Source organism: Pagrus pagrus (genome assembly GCF_965226575.1).
Source record: "Pagrus pagrus genome assembly, chromosome: 12".
Lineage (NCBI taxonomy): Eukaryota > Metazoa > Chordata > Actinopteri > Spariformes > Sparidae > Pagrus > Pagrus pagrus.
In genome coordinates, this window is record NC_140196.1 from 22,774,269 (window position 1) to 22,792,288 (window position 18,020).

Below are 18,020 nucleotides of genomic sequence, written 5' to 3' on the forward strand. Positions count from 1 at the left end.
ACAACACTGGTTTTCGGTGCTTCTAAGTTTGGTGTATGGTTTGATAAAACATGAAACTGACTCAAAACTTGAATGAAAATATGGGAAAATCTATAATTGGGTCATGAATTTATTTGTGTCATTTGCAAGAGCTCACAACAATCGTGACTTTGAACACTTAACAGATCTACTGTCTGTTTACACATCACCATCACACTACAGGCTCCTCATGTTGTTAAACTGATTTATTTTGTCGCAGCTCTCTGTGTTGCTGAGTGCAGAGCTGCTCTGGCTGTTTGATTGTTTTAGCTGCTTGTTTTTCCTAAAATGAGCTGCAGGAAGTCTTTCCTGTTTTGAATACACTATGAATAGAAGAGAAGTGTGTGACGGTGTGTACGTGTGTGTGTGTGTCTGTGTCTGTGTGTGTGTGTGTGTGAAGGACGGAGAGAGACAGGGAGAGAGAGGGCCAAATATATAAGAATGTTTTTTCCAACATTGACTGAATATATTGATTTCGCACACACACGTCTGTATCTATAAAGCCGCACATACACACGGCAGGATTGAGTCACACTGATGCACACAGTTACTCACGCACAGCCAATCCGTCTTACTGTATTCTTCCTTTAAGCCTCTCTCACAACTCTCCTCTTCATCCTCCAGGAAACAGGACACGCAACAAACTTCCAGCTTCTGTTTCTTCCACTTCCAAGTGGAAGTAGCGTATGTGGGAAGCACTTTGTGTGTGTGTGCGAGTGCATTAAAGCGCTGGAAAAATAGACCTCCTGACCCCCCCGTGCTCCCATCTCTCTACGTAGAAGAAGCACACTGTTTATATCATCAACATAAATCTCACCTGCTGCCCCCAAAACACTGACACACACACGTCCACTCACGCACACACTGGAGCGTGTGACTCAGACACACCTGGCCATCACACATCACGTTGCAAAAAGCACAGTTTCATTTCTCAACAGAACCATGAAATGCTGCGGACCAGTGGATTCAGATGGCGGGCGGCTGAGTGACTCTGAATCAGTGCAGAGGGAGAAAGGCTGATGGTAAAGATTAGGAGAACACGCCTCACAATACCAACTGATTTTCACACTTTTGTCAAACAGCCTTTATCTGTAAACCACCATCTCACACCAAACAACAGGGAAAATGCTAGTATTTGCAAAAAGCAGCCTTGGACAATAGTTGGCAGCTGTTGAATAAAAAATAGATTTGATTCTGGCTCATTGTTTTTCCTTTTCCACCTTTCCTGTCCCTTTTACATGTGCTTTCTGTGATAAAGCTGAAATGCCTTCATCTTCATTTAACACCTCATTAGCAGACTTGGTAGAATTATTTGTGTAGTTTGGGCCTAAATGACGTCTGCGTCTCCCACTGAGGAGGAGACGTGATCATGGTGGCATTAGCTGTGGTTTCACCCAGGAAGCAAGAAACGAGAAAAGAAAACATTTTCACTGATGTGGTTATTTGGTATATTTTATTACAAACATCTGCAACAGTAGACAACAAACACAGCAGAACTGAAAACAAACCTAATAAGTATTTACAAAGAAACCAGGAAATGAGAAGACAAGTCGTGGGCCAGCAGACTGCTCCTTACTCTCTCAGATACTTTGTGTAAACATCCTCAAACACACACACACACACACACACACACACATGTATTTACAGTATATACACATATATACAGCTCAAGCCAACACTAGCTGGAATGTAAACTGGAGGACTCGGACTCTGTGGTCGTGGAGGCCCCCGGACGTCTCCGTGGTAAAATCTTCAAACTGGAGGCTCGGCTCAGTGTGAGTGCTCTGCGGGCTGAGCTCTTGAACCCGGCCCCCAGGAAGGCGTACAGCAGAGGGTTCAGGCAGCAGTGTGCAAATGCCATGGGCTCGGCCACCGCCAGCCACACGCCCAGGATGGCCTCCAGGCCGCAGCCGCGTGGCAGGACCTCTAGACGCAGCAGAGCGTCCACGGAGATGCCTGCTCCGTATGGCAGCCAGCACACGAAGAAGCAGAGAACCAACGCGATGGTGGTCCTGACGGCCCGCCGCTTCTGCCTCTGGCCCCCCAGAGGGCCTCGGGTCAGCCTGGTGACGATGACGCAGTAGCAAACCAGGAGGACCAGACCTGGGATCACCAGACCCACCAGGACCAGCTGCAGGTGGAAGATTGCAACCCAGAGAGGAGCATTGTCTGCTGGGTAGACTCTCCCGCACAGAGTGGCCCCTTCTCCTCCCTCCTGAGTCCGGGCGAATATCAAGTCGGGCACCGCCAGGAGGCCAGCAGGGAGCCAGGCACCTGCAGGGAGAGAAGATAAAGAACAGTAAGGGCCTGTGGGAGGGAAGAAGAAGAGAGAAAAAGCTGTCGATCTTCATAAGGCCCTCTGACACTCACCCACATAAACCAGTCTGTGAGCCAGCAGCTGCCTCAGTCCACCAGTGTTGGTGTCCGTGGCTCGGACCACTGCCAGGTAGCGGTCCAGGCTGATGAAGGCCAGGATGAGCACGCTGCCGTACAGGTTGACGGTGTAGATAACGTGCACGCCGACGCAGGTCGCTGCTCCGAAGCGCCAGTCAGTCATGGCTGCGTCCACGGCCCAGAAGGGAAGCGCCAGAACAAAGAGGAGATCAGCAGCTGAGAGGTGGAGGCGATACCGGTCTGTGAGGCTGCACTTTGACCTGCACACAAACACAGGAGAGCAAATCAAGTCATTTTGCTTCTTATCAAGGACGCAAAGAGATTCACTGGAAGCTTACCAACCGAAAACCCTCCACTCATCTCTCACCTGCGTTGGCAGGCAAGAAGACCTGCTGGAGGTCAGCCGTCATTATGTGCTCCACATCACAGGGCTCCTCGAAATCTGCCCCCAGGTCCCCAGAACCAGAGCCAGAGCCAGAGCCCGTGTCATTGAGGTCATAGTCCAGGACGATATGCTGTAGACAGATGTTAGAGGATGGTGACTGAGGGGCACAGAGTGAGGAAGGAAAGACATAAACAGCCAAAACACATTTTGAACATGCTTACCTCATAGTATGACATGACGGAGGCAGTCCCTCTGCTTCCTCAGCGGAGTGAAGTTGAGGTTTCTGCCGACAGCGCTTATATAGCTGCGTCCACGCTCCTCCTCCAAACACTCCAACACATCTGTGTTCCTGCTGATACGTTTTTCCTGTTTTCGAGGTGTCAGGTGCTGATAGTGGTTCTATCACAGGATGCTGTGCTGTGTGTGTGCATGCACTGCTTGAAGTGTTTTGCCCCTGAGACCTCTGGTTTGTGATAATCAGGATCTATTGGCAATAGGAAAGACCACCGACCTATGAGAATCAGACAATGTGTAATGTGTGACCGTATCTGTCTGCGGACTCCACGCTCTGTTGAATCAGGACAAGTAGCAGGAGTTTCAACTCCAACCGCAGTGTGAACAGACTTGTTGTATCTGCGTCACTGTCTTATGTGATGCATGCGTATGAACATGTATAAGAGAGGGGGGACGCAGAATGTGAACGTGGTGTTCTGTGAGTGAATGGGAGATGATTATCAGCTAAGGTAAAGCTGTAGCACTCCCTCTTATCTCTCACTGCCAATGAACCATGAGTGTGTGTGTGTGATGTTGGTGTGGCGCCTTTCTGAGGGCAGAATAACAGCAATGTTTCGACACCAGTACGAGCAGGAGCACATCCCTCTGGACTCCCCGATTGTGGAATGTGATTTTAACACAGTTTGATAGAATTTCTTCTCCAAAACTACATAGTGCCCCTTTAACGAATCAAAACTGAATTTAAAGGATGCATATAAAGAGGGAATTCAATTAGCAAATTCAGAATTCTGTTTCCTTATTGTCTTTAAAATAATTAATAATTGAATTTTAAAAATGAAGTAGCAAATTCATTTTAAGACTTTTAAACACACAGTATGTAATTTCTGCCTTTTTGAGTCTCAATCAAAACAAAAAAACCTCAAAAAATGTATGTAGTGAGGGATCATGGGAGTTGTTCTCATTGTTAAACAATCACCATTGCTGATGAAAATCCATCTGACGTGACTCAGGCAGAAATGTTCACTGGTTAGTAATATATGAAAGTTTTAATCAGGTTACGTTTAGACACGTTTGCCAACATCCCTCCTCTGACTCTCTCCTGGAAGTTAAAGCTACATGTGACCATATTAAACACATTGTTACCTTGAACAAAATAATGGATCTCTCTGAGTTTGGACATGTCGGGAACATTTGGGATAATGCTAGTACACAACTCTAGTCTAGTTGTGTTAAGACAATTAATGCCGAAATGTTACATAATGTTTCTTTAAATCAAGTACCCTCTCACAATTCATTTGCTTCCTGCTTTAACACTCATAGTTTCCATTTCATTTTTGGTTTAAAATGTATCAGCAGCACAGAGCGACAGCTGGGGCTCTGATTGGCCAGATGCTGTGTTGACAGGAGTGGCACACGGGTTAGTCTTTTAATTGAACTCATCATTAATCGGAACCAGTAACGTCAACGTTAAATATTAAATTCTGTGATTCAAATTTTTTAATTCAAGTATTAATTTGTCGATTTAACTTGAATGACATTTCAATGAAATCAGTGTGTTAACTTGTAATTAAACTCCACAGACCACATCCACGTGTGTGATGCCTGTCAGCAGACACTTTTCCTGGCTTGGCACTGGCTGGAAGTCCCCATCCTCTCCCGATACATTAATCCCATAAGTAAACAGTAGCAGCCCCCAAAAAACCACAGTCAAACCTCCAAGACTACACCCTCAGTTCCTTATCTCTTTCTCATTTTGCTCACCCTTCCTCCACATTCACTGGTATCAGCACAGACATCTCAAAAATACACTGCTGTGTAAAGCTCTTCAAATGTGGAAAAAGAAAACAACCTATTCCTGGTTTAACCTCACAAAAGTTATCCAGATAAAATGGTAAACATGCTTCTTGGAACAGACATCTGAACTGACAGTAATAATATAGATTGTGCTGCTGACAGTTCTTTTTTTTTCAAAGCTGACACTGAGCACAAAACACAGGTGTAACTCATCACATTCGTTAAAGGACGAATTCCATTTAGGTGCACTGGTACCACGGCTCTACTTATTGCACGTACTCCTTCACTGGGACACTTCATGATCATTAATGTTACTTATTACACCTGCAGTTCTCCCTGATAGGGCAAGTCAAACTGTGTTCTGTATGAAGGTACACTGAATGGCACAGGGTTGATATACTGTAACAGGGGTGCTGATTCCTCTGTTAAGTGGCGCCACCATGTGGGCTTTTTGAGAAAGGATCCACACACCCTTTGAGAATACTTCAGAAACTAAACTATCTAATCTCTTTACCATGTTAACAGAACTCCTCTCAACAAGTCACCACCTGGAATTATTCATTCATTGAAAGGGCAAAATGTAGTCCACAAAACATTTCTGAAGCTTCACGGCAAAACAGCCGTGTTCTCCTAAACAACTGTAGATGGGGGACCAAACAACTAAATAAATAAAATAAAATAACACCATACAGCATCTGGCGTAATTCATGTCTCCGGAAGCCCTGAGATCCCAAAATTGATTTGAGGAGATGTTAAGCAGAGATCTTCACTATAGGTGCTAAGCTTAAAGCGTTAGCATGCACACCATCTGAAGTAGGTGCACAAGCTTGACCATGCCTTAAAGATGAAAATAACATCTTTTCAAATCAAACTTGGGATCTCAGGGCTTCTGGCTTTTTGTTTTTTAAATAACAAGTCTCCATTTACTTCAGAATGTTGCGATGCCTTTTTGTTATAAAGCTCCACAAATGTTTCGTGGACTTCACATACATTCCATCAGCACTGGAGTGAGGAGATACTGCCTGAATTTTCATCTTTGATTAAACTTATCCTTTTATATCCTTGGTAAACAGAGGTTTCTATTTATAAAGAAGGAACAGAGATACAGTGTCACAAAACCGAGGACAAAATGTATATACTATGCTAATCTTTATGGTTGTTGTAGTTTTTCCAACACGCCTTAATAGTTATACTAAGAGGAAATGATACAATCATTTGCTATTAGACCGTTGCTGCCACCTAAACTTGTCTTTACTTTTTGCATGCGAGAACAAAATAAATTTTTTCAGTGCATTGTGGGACAGCGTGCAAGATCCTTCAGGAACCCTCCCACGCTCTGTTCCCAGCAGCTGAGTGGGTCCCCTCGGGACACCGGCTCCGCTGCCCGGGCTGAAGAACACAGAGGAGGAGAGCAACCTTTGTTCCCAAGGCTGTTCAGCTCCTAAACTCCCATCCACCCCTGCTGAAACAGACAACAAGTAACCTGTTGATGGTCACTGCATTTCCCACTTTTTGAAGAGCATGAGACCTACATCTAGACCTGCTCAGTTTGGAAAGTGACATGAGAAGACTTCTGTTGTGAATTGGCACTATACAAATAAAGACTGACTGACTGAAGTGAGGGTTCTTGTTTACCTTCGGCTGTACACAGGATCTGGGATCATTGGTACTGCGTTTGAAATTGATGATCAAAATTGAAAGCTCATTTTGACTACTTTTCTATTCAGAATCAAAATCGTGACACCACTACATGCCGATATTATTGTGCATCCCTAATATGGCTAAAAACAACGTCAATGTAAAAGAAACACACATTTATTCAGTTATGCTGTTGTATGAAACTTTAAATAAACGGCATTTTGAAATTTAAGAAAAAATAAATAGCATGCAAGTACAGCATGCAGCAAACTGCAGCAGAACTTTGCCAACAAACTCAAATAGAGTTACACGTCGTTCACTTCTGTAAAAAGTTATATACAACTCTACATGAATGGCAACAAGTATTTACAGACTGGTATTCAGAACACCAAACATCAATGAGAACATCACAAGTAAAAGCCTGGCGGCTTAAAAAACAAAAGTCGGGAGTCAACTCGCTAACGTGTTTCTCTGACGACCATGCTGCTGTTGCCGCGCAACTGGGCAAGCAAATCTCTGAACCCACCCCTCTTTGGTGCTTTCTTATTGGTTGGGACCTCTCTGGGCTTGGTGGTTTTTTCCAGGGGGACTTTGGAGGGAATCTGATGTCCAATCTCCATGTCTTGATCACTAAATCCCTCAAAACCAGCACTGCTACTGCTACCCCTGGCTAGGTGAAGACTGTTGTCATCGGTGTCGTCACTACTGATGTACTGGCGGTGATTGCTGCCGTGGAGGCGCTGCTGCTTGGCGACGCGAGGACCCTCAGAATCATCTCTTGTCCTCTTCCTCCTGTTCTTCTTCCTCTCTTTCTTCACTGGAACTCTGACACACTGTCGAAGGTTCCTAAAACAAAAAACACAGCATGTTTAAGATGTGTTTGTTGTAAACAAGTCTATTTACAGTATCTGCTTTGATACTGCAGGGAATGTGCGTTATGCGTAAAGATGAACATTACCTCTGAAGGAAAGTGTGCGCCCTCGAGCAGACTGATGGTTTGCCCTCCCCAGCACGTTGGTTAGTTTGCTTTGCACCATTCTTGACCTTGAGTCTTTTCTCAACCAGTTTTAGATGGGCCATAAGCTTCCTGATAAAAAGATAGGTGTTGTTAAAATCTGCTGACAGCATGTGAATTTGCCATCCTCCTGGTTTTAGTAACCGGGTCATGATCTTCTAGAAAAAGACACTGCTGTTGAGATTTTCATATGCATGTTTTATGGTGCTTTGATCACCACAAACCAAGCGTTGTCTTGTTCGATTATGTTTGAGAAAAGGCAGACTACTCACACCAGAACAATCAATATGGACAAATAGCACTACAGGACAGATAAGAGGGAACATATGTGTTTTTGATTTTGGGGTGAATTGTCCCTTTAAAGCTAGTAACCACACACAGATGCAGGCTTACCCTCTTGCATTTGGCAGCGTCCTTGGTCTCCAGGTCTTGATCAGCACCCACTGGTCACATGTCAGGGACTTGGGATCTGAAGAACAAACCAGAAAGAGAGGTTGGACTTGTTAGGATGCATCTGAGCAGTGACAGCAGACTAACACGCTGGATCGCAGCTAGCAGTCATCTCTACCCATTGATGAGCGCAGACCATGTGAATGTGGAAGTTATTCAGCCTCAAAACACCAGTGTGAAATCGATACTGACACAGGCCTTGGAAAAAAACATTGAGGTTTTCCTCTGTACTGAATTAGCAACGACCCAATTTCCCCACACAGACGTTACATTGTTGGTGCACTCACCATTGTCTAAGAGTTTATTTTTAATTGGCACTTTCATCCTCTTAGCCTTCTGATAGAGCTTCCGGCAGGCTGAGCACTCTCCCTTCGAGGGCCTCCAATTCTTGGCAGTGGTGTTGTGTAGGAGAGAAGGACCAGAAGCTACACTGCTGGCAACAGAGTACCTGTCTTCATCGGACTCATCCACTCCTTCATCAGTCACATTTACAAACCTCTCCTCCGCCTCCTTGGCAACATGTTTAGCAGCATTTGTACTGTTGATGATGTCGAGGATATCACGGCCACTCCCTTCATCTGGATTAGCTACGCTGTCATCGACTTTGGCCTTCTTCAGCCCTCTCTTTGGCCTTTTACCCTTCAACCTCTGCGGCTGAACCTCTGTAACAGGGCTGGCGCTTTTCTGGGAGCTCTTCTTGGGGGCCTTTGATCCTCTGGAGGAGCGCCTGGGAGACATGGGTAGTTCCCACTTGAGACAATACTCAAATGACCTGTGATAGAGAGAAACAATGAATACCTGTAATATACATTATGTGGGTGCAATCACTAAGACGCCTGGCTTAATTTTATTTCACCATTAAAGTGAAATCACAATCTGAAAACATTTTAGAAATATCTAATACTGACTTGCCTATAATACTTTACTCTTAAAGACGATGTAAGAATGAAAGACTCCAAGCCATCTGACTCGTACCAGCCATCAGTCGCAGGCCTGGAAGTCAAAAGACAAGAAAATACAATTTAATGACAGGTTATAAAAACAGTGAAAAATACTAAATACAGCAAAGTATTAGAAAAATTATCTTGTTCCCTTTTCTGCAATGGATCTTAATTAGAGACCGACCAAGACTCATTTTTGGGGCCAATGCCACTCCTGATTTTAGGGAGTAAAAAATGTAGGTGCTGATACATTGGTCGATGTACACAGAGTTTTTGCATTGATCACTGAAATGTGGCTATTAAACTCTTGCGACAAATATTTGTGACAGGGCGAGATAATAAACAACTTAACAATAAACTTTGTCTAAACTGACTGAAATGTAAACTTACGTGGAAATATAATATTATAAATGACTCCAAGCATTCTTTCTGCATTGTATTCTCTAAATAAAAGACATTTTCATATCAGTCAACCTATGGCGATATACCAATATGTCTGGGACAGGCTCCTTCCTTGTACATCACTCTCTGTAAACTCTGCATGTATTGTGATAGCAGTGCACACAGCTGTATTTTGCCATGAGACACAGAAACCAAGCAGTACTATGCTGAAACACCACTTTCCCCACAGGTTTGCTGTGTGTCAGTAAATGTTCATTAAACCGCAGTTTCACTTACGAGGATTCAGCATTATTTGAGAATAATATCAACTGATATCATAACATTTCTTCAACTAAGCTAGGTTTTCTACACAGGGCCTCTCCAGAAGAACAGCTAATGACGCAGATCCCTCACAATACTTGACGATTTAGCTAGTTAGCCAACAATTTAATGGTGAATATTTCCAAACTAGCTTAAAATCAGTCGCAAAACAGCTGATACACGACGATGAACCTGCGGGCCATCGGTCCGTGTTGTTTTGAAACCCTGACATTGGTTATCTAACAATAACTTCAGCACACCCGACTCGAAAATGTCGTTAACCGTTAACTATTGTTGTAGTTTAGCGGGTTTTAGCGCCCCGGCTAAGCTAGCAGGACTAAATGAAACAACAGACGGAAGGCTGTTGATCAACATTAACGCGGAGATAGTTTTCCTCATTTAAGCGAACGTTAGGCTAAGACTTTAAAACTTACTTCGTCTCATATCGTTCACCGTTACCGTGACATGACATTCCTGTTAACTGTTTTTACTGACATCTGGCCAAAACCAGCAGACAGAGACGCGCTTACTTGTTAGTAAACTCGCTGGTGCCGCAGTGAGCTCGCGGACCTCGGGCTGCCTTGTTGAACTCGAGGATAACTTGCTTGAAGATGCGCGCGCGGGGGGGACATGGGCGGAAGGGACCGGAAGGGAGGGAAGCTCGTGGATTCTTCTTCTACTGTTTTTATTTAAAAATAGTTGGTGATAACGCCACCAAGTGGACAAAACGTTTGAATGATAGAAGACACCACATCCAAACACCAGCCTCAAAACATGTTTGATGAAGAATGTTTTGACTCGTCTGTCTCCTTTATGTGACTGTTGTAAATTCATTTTGATGCATTAAAATAAATGTTTTCAGGAAGAAGTTTTAATCTGAAGAGAAAGATCTTCACTGATTTTATGCCTAAACAAACAAAATGTCTTTGTTTTCATGACTCCATAAGCTGAATAAACAAACTGACCTTAAAGGACAACACAATTTCATACTGTTTTACTTTGTTTATATGTGGCGGACTTGTATTATTACCTCATTGATATTGTAAATGTTACAATTCTGAGTTTGCGTTTCTTCTTCAAAACAACATAGTGCCCCTTTAACTACAGAAGAGACTTGCTGGTTACATAAAGGTTAAGTCATAATTACAAAAACATAACTCTTAACAACTAGATCATTTTCCCTCCACTTTTTGTGTAACTGTCAAATTGTTGTGGCTACTCTCAAAAAAGGAAATTCTAATGACATCTTCATCCTCATGTAAATCACATACCACCACTACATATGTTAAAACTGTAATAATCTGTCATAGACAGACACGGATACTACCAGGCACCAGGTTTCTATATGTCAGTTGTGGTAATTTTGTGAAACACACACATTTTGTCTTATCACAGTTGAAAAAACACAGGTGAAAATAATAAAATGATTCATTCCATTGAGTTGCTTGAGTTTCAGGATCCTGGTATTGTGTATGCTGATATACTGCTGTTGCTCACTGAGTCACTTCAATAAAACAGATTACTAACTAACTCAATATACCTGCTGTGAAAAGGGGAATGCAGGACCCAATTGAGGAGGTTTGAACTCTAAAGAACTTGATATACTTTCTCATGGTAATATGGTATCTAATATTTCGTGCAAGTAAAAATGGAGTTTTGCAGCCAATTGCATTACTGACAGTAAACAGGATTGCCCTTTTCAGTTCAAATGTATATCTCCATGTGTAATGAATATGGTGTAAAGTAATAGTGGTTCCATTGGTCTGATGTTATTTAACACAACTAATATTTAATTTGGACATTAATCCATACATTTAGGGATGGTCTCAAACACTGATGTTTTAAGAGGGGAAAACTCCAACAACAATAACCAACAAATTAGCCAGACCTATGTCTTGTTACAGCTTGTTACCCGGCTCAACTGTATCTGTGGGTGTCCAGAAAACAAGTTTAGCCAGAAATCTCTTCTCTCCGACAAAACACAGCCAGTTCCCTAGATGAACTCTCCCCCAAATGCAGTAGCAACTGTGATTGTGCTTTCTTTTATGTATGGATAGCAATAAATTAAATTACACAGTAACAGTATCATTAAAAGTCCCATATCAGTAATGTCCAACCTCTAGCCTGCAATCTAGGACTGCTATTGTCACTTGTATTTAAGTGAGGACTTTGAACGCACCAACTCTGCTAATTCACAGAGGAATTCCAAGTCAAACAGAGGAGGCTGAACGGGGTTGGGAGGTGGGAGTGGTTTACAGCAGTATTGTAAAGGACAAAAAAAGAGGGCGCATTCTTACGGAGGACCAAAGCTACAAAAAAAAAAGAAAAAATTATATATATATATATATATATATATATATATATATATTATGGAAGCCCTAAAGGGACATGCATTCATACATTTTATTTCCTCCGTTTTCCCGTGATAACGAGTTAATTTCATTTGTTTTCTCGAGATCTCGAGTTATTATCTCGAAATAACAACTGACGTTTTCCCGAGATAACTGGATAATTTCCTCGACATCTCGAGATAAAAAAACTTTGTTTTCCTGAGATAACAATATAATTAATTTGAGATATTGAGAAAACAAAACGATAGTGTAGTATATTAAATCATTGCAGGAAACATCATTCAGTGTAGCAATGTCAGAGGAGCAGGAGCATATGATCACCGCGTCACATATCTTTTCAATCAAGGCCTGACACAGGCTGAAATAGCATTATGCTTTGCTATTACAGATAATATACACATTAGTGCGCATAAGCTAAAAAGACGGTTAGCAAGGCTTCAGCTATGTCGGCGGCGCAATCCAAGTGAGCCTGATGTCGTCGTTAACAACATAGCTGACCAGCCACAAGGTCCCGGGCACCTCCATAATCTCAGTCATATCATATCACAGTCATTATCTCGAGATCTCGAATTAATTATATTGTTATCTCGGGAAAACAAAGTTTCATTATCTCGAGATCTCAAGAAAATTATCCCATTATCTCAGGAAAATGGCAGTTGTTCTTTCGAGATAATAACTCGAGATCTCGAGAAAACAAATGAAATTAACTCGTTATCACAGAAATAAAATGTATGAATGCATGGCCCTTCCGTAATATATATATATATATATATATATATATATATAAACAAATAAACAAATGACTCAACAAATACATTAATATACCAATGAATGCACCAAAAATATATATATATTGATGCATATTGCAACATTGGCACTCAACCAACCTATGGGCAGAAGTTGAGATTATAACACACATTTAATGTCAGCCCTCTCATTAGCATTTAGAAGTAAAAATCCAAATTAATTAATTGTACTAATTGTATTTGTATTAATTATTGTAATTGTATTAATTGCAAATTAATAAATGCCTAGATTTATTTCTAATAATAACTCTAATATTAGGTTTTCACTTGTGTCTGTTTTTTTGTTGGTTGGTTTTTCAACAAGATTACACGAGAACCACTGAATGGATTTCCATGAAACCTGGATCAAGGATGGGTCTTGCCAATAGACCCCATTAATGTTTGGTGCAGATCCAGATAAAGAAATGGATGCTTTAACATGGCGAGATAAGGAATTTGTCGACATTTTCATTAATTTTTTTGGGAAATGCATGCATCCTGATTAATACAAATCATATATATTTAGTTGGCTGGTATCTATGAGTGAGTACAATCTAATGCAGATCCTATCTGGTGACTTTAAAATATGGTTATGGTTAAAGTGACGGGGCTATCGAGTTTGATACTGAATGAGGGTTGATTGAATTAAAGGGCACTGTTGGGCCTTGGGGGAGGTATGCGCTCTACTGAGTGACATTCTAGTTTTTTTGGTGTATTTATGTTAATTTAGTTAGTGAGTATTTTTAATTCTTTAGTTCCTTTGATTTTGTCAGTGTCAGTCCTCCATATGGTCATAGTCCAGTATTTCTTCCTCACTGTACCCTACCTTTCTCTCTGTTGGATTCAGTGAGCTGTTGACACAGAGGAAAGAGAACAATGTGGAAAGCAGCAGTGTTTGTGTTCCTGCTGCTAAACACGTTTATGCAGCTGAATGGTGCTGTGGATAAGAAGAGGAGGTCCACGGCAGAAAACTCCGGGCCAGAGAAGAATGTGAAGACAGAAGAGGGTGAAGGCTCCAACACCGTTCCTGCAAGTGGCACTGCGTCTTCCAACTTCTTGGGTAACTTGCTGGTGGTACCCATGGATGGGAGTCACTGGGTGGGTGTGAAAGCCCTTGCACAAGAAATGGGTCGACGTGGACACCGGGTCACGGTTGTGATACCGGAGGTCAGCATACGGATGGGTCCAGGGAAACACTACGAGACTGTGACCTATCCTGTTCCGTACGACAAGGCTTATATTGATTCTGTCATGGCCTCACACATGGATGTGATCAAAAAATCAACACTGTCTTTCACAGAGAAGATAAAGAAGCGATTCTCGCAAATCCAAAAAGTAACAGGCTTAATCCACACTGGTGCCGAAAGCCTACTGTTCAATGACAGTCTCATCTCACATCTGGCACAGCAGGTGAGTCCTACAAAAACAGATTTGAACACAAGATCAGGATAATGTGTAAAAGCCAATAAAATCCAATACAATAGCCTTGAACTTTATACTGAATTTATGAGGCACATCAGTATCAGACTGTGTTTACTACTCTTACTCTTTGGGGCTGTTGCCATATTGGACTGCATTATTCTGTGACCTCTTCATGTTACTGTGTACAACCCCCTATATCTACAGAAGCAATTATTCTTTACTTATGAGAAAGAAAGTACCCTGTGATTGATCATATTATTATCTCAGGCATTATGAGATTGGTAATACTGATGCAACAATGTGTAAGCATTATAATGTTGTAGCTGGTTTAGATGGAGCGTAACTACTTTATCTGCGATAACATGCCAGATTTTGGTTTCAGACAATGTAAATATTTTGTATTAATCATTTTAATTTTAAGCATAAATGAAGTGGAGTAAAAAGTACAACATTTGTTCAAAAAAGTGTAGTGTAGGGAATTGTATATGTACTGCATTTACTGTGTATGTGAATGTTGATCCCATAAGTGCTGTTTTAGTATCTCCTCTTAAGATTCACCCCTTTCTCCTACTCTCCTGTTGTACCTTTTCACTCTGCAGGGCTTTGACGCCGTCCTAACAGACCCCATGGTGCCCACAGGCTCATTAATAGCTCGGAAATTAGGTGAGCCCCGCCACACATGGCTTGTCTCTGTTCTTACACTTCTGCACATTTACTCACCGGTCATCATTAAACATTTTCAGGTCTCCCCACTATTAATCTGCTGAGGGGAATTCCTTGTTCTCTGGATATGAAGTCTGCAGGCTGCCCCTCGCCGCCCTCGTATGTGCCTCGCTTCTTCACCGGATACACGGATAAAATGAACTTCAAGGAGAGGACTGTTAACACTTTGGTGAGTACTCATAGCCACATATGCATGAGGGGTGGCTGTGGCTGTGTTTCTTTTATTCCGAAAAATCAAACTTTACTCCACTCTAAAGGTGCACTATGTAGTTTTCGGGAAGAACTTCAATCAGAAGAGAACGATCTTCATTGAATGATTTTTTATGCCTAAAGAAATAAATAAACAAACTCTCTTTGTTTTCATGACTGAATAAACAAACTGACCTTAAAGGACGACACAGTTTCATACTGTTTTACTTTGTTTACATTTGGCGGACCCTGCCATTTTTCTAGCTTCAAACAGTGTTCTGGGGACCTTATTTTCCTCTGAGAACAGCTTGTTTATTCAGTTATGATAAAAATAAATACTTTTGAGTTTGTATTATTACCTCATTTATATTGTAAAAAATACAATTCTGAGTTTGAATTTCCTCTCCAAAATGTACATGGTCCCCCTTTAGTATTATGCATTATGCATTGACACAACAGAAGCCCTAAGTGCTCCACACTTAACCACGTAGGTCATGTTGTCCTTGTTAAACTTTGGCTTCAGTTTGAGCACCATTAAAATATATTGTTCTGTGATGCCTCTGACCTACAGGTGGCTTTACTGGAGCCACTGATGTGCCGACTGCTGTACTGGCACTTTGACAACATAGCCTATCGGTTCCTGGGAGAGGAGGTGGGCATAGCTGAAGTGCTGTCAGAGTCTGCCATTTGGCTGATGAGGTAACATGTACAAAGGTTATACTGTTGAGTGATATTTGGGGGAAGAATACACATCAACCTAGACTGTCCTGTTCTGAAGTTCACACACACACACACACACTATTACACCGATAGCGAAAAGTAAAGTGAAAAGGTAAGTTTTATTGTTGTTATTGTTTCATGCCACTAATCACATTGAGAGAAAAAAAGATGTCAGACTCTTTGTCTCATATTCAGATTGATATCGTGATATTGTGTTTAAACAGGACTGACGCCATATTGGAGTTCCCACGCCCTCTCATGCCCAATATGGTGCTTGTTGGTGGAATCAACTGCAACGTGAGAAATCCTCTTTCTAAAGTAAGGCCCGTGTGATTCTGATTTTTATGGAAAACAATTAGTTTCTTTTACTTCCTTCTACTCACTTTGTCTCACTGCTTTCAATTGAAGGAGATCAATAGAACAAAACAGAAATGAATGCCAGGCCCATCATGTGTGTTTGTGTGTGTGTGTGTTTGCAGGATTTAGAGTCCTGGGTGTCGGGAGAGCATGGGTTCATAGTGTTCACTCTGGGCACCATGCTGTCAGAAATGCCTGAAGAAACGACCTCTGCCTTTCTAGAAGCCTTCAGACAGATTCCACAGAAGGTTCAGGAATGATAAATTTCACCATTTCAAATCATACATCGATGCGATAGTCAAAAAGCAATAGCTGACAGTCGTTTTTTGCAGGTAATATGGAGGTACACCAGACAGGTTCCAGGCAGTGTCCCAGAAAATGTGAAGATAATGGAATGGGTGCCTCAGAACGACCTGCTAGGTCTGTAAACATCCTCCCAGTGAAGTGAAGGACACTCCGACCACGTGTCACATACAATAACGTCTGACATCTTTGTGTTGTGTTGTATTGTGTTGTGTTGTGTGTGTTAGCACATCCTGGAGCTCGGGCTTTCATCACCCATGCTGGCTCACACGGTCTCTTTGAGGGACTGTGTCACGCTGTTCCCATGGTGATGGTGCCAATCTCAGGGGACCAGCCGGACAATGCGCAGAAGATGGCGAGCAAAGGCGTGGGAGTGGTGTTGGACATTGTTACCATCACTACAGAGAGCCTTCTTCAGGCACTGAACGATGTCATCAGTGACACCAGGTGAGGGGGTCAGAGGTCGCTCAGTGTTGGTTCTGTTAAAAAGAAGCTCCTTAAATCATGTTGCTCGTGATGATCAAAATATCAAACAAGTTTTGGAATTTAACTCCCATGTTGTATTTTTCAATTTATGTCCAGGTACAAAGAGAACATTCAGAAGCTGTCAGCTCTCCATAACGACCGAGAAGTTGACCCACTTGAGCTTTCTGCGTACTGGACAGAGTTTGTGATGCGGCACAAAGGAGCAAAACATCTCAGATCTGCTGTCCACGACCTCAACTGGATCCAGTACTTCTGCCTGGATGTGATAGCGCTGCTGACTACTGTAGTCCTGGTTTTTGTGATACTGACAGTAAAATGCTTAAAGCTTTGCCTCTGGAAACTGGGCAGGAAGAGGAAGCAGGACTAATCTGGTGCCACATGTTTACCTACTGTACATCTCAGCAGTAATACTGTATTTTAAAAGGGACAGTTCACCCCAAAATCAAAAACACTTTTTTCCTCTTGTAGTGCTACTCTTGCTGAGTTTTGGAGATATTGGCCATAGAGATGTCTGTTTGTTTTTAATATATAATGGAACTAGAGATGACACTCCAAAGAAATACATTTGAAAAGCTCAACAGCAACAAATCTTTCCAGAAATCATAACCCACCATCTTCAAGATAATCGACAGACCTTTTTGTGAGCAGTTTCATGTAGGAACTATTTTCTATCTACTGAACTCATGCTCTTGACAGGGCAGGATGTAAACATCAGTGGCATCCTCCACAGCTGAGCTGTAATGTTAGTTAGCTTTGTTAGCTAGCCTCTTGCCCATGAGTAGATGCACGCTTCTGCATAGTGATGTGGTTGGCGGATGTAGTTTGGTAGAAAGAAAATAGGTCCTACATGAAACTGACCGCGTCATGAATTCTGGAGAGACGTTGCTTTTGAGTTATTAAAAGTAGCCAGCTAGTTTCATTATATTGGAGAGAAGAAAACCTTTCGACAGTCAATATCTCCAAAACTTGGCAACTCACACCAACAGTCTAGATGATAAATATCACTACAGGTAACAGGAAAATGTGTATTTCTGATTTTTGAAATGTCTTTTTAAGGGAGCTTAAAAACAAATCGTTATAATTCAAACATTTGTGCAGAGTAAATGTGGTTAT

At 42.0% G+C, this 18,020-nt stretch overlaps 2 protein-coding genes and 1 pseudogene across 3 annotated transcripts; 1 reads left to right on the forward strand and 2 right to left on the reverse strand.

Annotated features, from left to right (window-relative positions):
- Window positions 1-1,454: 1,454 nt before the first annotated feature.
- On the reverse strand, window positions 1,455-4,931 carry LOC311266580 (C-X-C chemokine receptor type 4-like; annotated as a pseudogene). Its single transcript, XR_014624906.1, has 5 exons — window positions 4,793-4,931; window positions 3,019-3,281; window positions 2,780-2,927; window positions 2,389-2,738; window positions 1,455-2,292 (listed from the first exon to the last, which is right to left on the reverse strand). The product of XR_014624906.1 is annotated as a C-X-C chemokine receptor type 4-like (transcript).
- Window positions 4,932-6,624: 1,693 nt separating this feature from the next.
- Window positions 6,625-10,229, reverse strand: LOC311266156 (uncharacterized protein). Its single transcript, XM_084368359.1, has 6 exons — window positions 10,102-10,229; window positions 8,841-8,921; window positions 8,216-8,700; window positions 7,872-7,947; window positions 7,422-7,550; window positions 6,625-7,309 (listed from the first exon to the last, which is right to left on the reverse strand). The coding sequence occupies exons 3-6, from the start codon at window positions 8,664-8,666 to the stop codon at window positions 6,922-6,924; spliced, it is 1,044 nt and encodes a 347-aa protein (XP_084224485.1). The 5' UTR covers window positions 8,667-8,700; window positions 8,841-8,921; window positions 10,102-10,229; the 3' UTR covers window positions 6,625-6,921.
- A 3,352-nt stretch (window positions 10,230-13,581) lies between these two features.
- LOC311267078 (UDP-glucuronosyltransferase 1A1-like) lies at window positions 13,582-17,963 on the forward strand. Its single transcript, XM_084369921.1, has 9 exons — window positions 13,582-14,117; window positions 14,729-14,792; window positions 14,873-15,021; window positions 15,613-15,740; window positions 15,986-16,079; window positions 16,241-16,366; window positions 16,451-16,538; window positions 16,649-16,868; window positions 17,004-17,963. Exons 1-9 carry the CDS (start codon window positions 13,584-13,586, stop codon window positions 17,272-17,274), a joined length of 1,674 nt encoding a protein of 557 aa, XP_084226047.1. The 5' UTR covers window positions 13,582-13,583; the 3' UTR covers window positions 17,275-17,963.
- Window positions 17,964-18,020: the final 57 nt, after the last annotated feature.

What these genes read in the sequence shown, in the direction of transcription:
- LOC311266156 (XM_084368359.1), bottom strand. Translation starts at nt 8,666, where the DNA reads ATGTCTCCCAGGCGCTCCTCCAGAGGATCAAAGGCCCCCAAGAAGAGC. An exon ending in AAATAAACTCTTAGACAATG is followed by an intron (nt 7,948 to 8,215) that starts GTGAGTGCACCA and finishes TTTGTTCTTCAG; the next exon opens with ATCCCAAGTCCCTGACATGT. An exon ending in ACGCTGCCAAATGCAAGAGG is followed by an intron (nt 7,551 to 7,871) that starts GTAAGCCTGCAT and finishes TCTTTTTATCAG; the next exon opens with GAAGCTTATGGCCCATCTAA.
- LOC311267078 (XM_084369921.1), top strand. Translation starts at nt 13,584, where the DNA reads ATGTGGAAAGCAGCAGTGTTTGTGTTCCTGCTGCTAAACACGTTTATG. An exon ending in ATTAATAGCTCGGAAATTAG is followed by an intron (nt 14,793 to 14,872) that starts GTGAGCCCCGCC and finishes AAACATTTTCAG; the next exon opens with GTCTCCCCACTATTAATCTG. An exon ending in AGAGGACTGTTAACACTTTG is followed by an intron (nt 15,022 to 15,612) that starts GTGAGTACTCAT and finishes TCTGACCTACAG; the next exon opens with GTGGCTTTACTGGAGCCACT.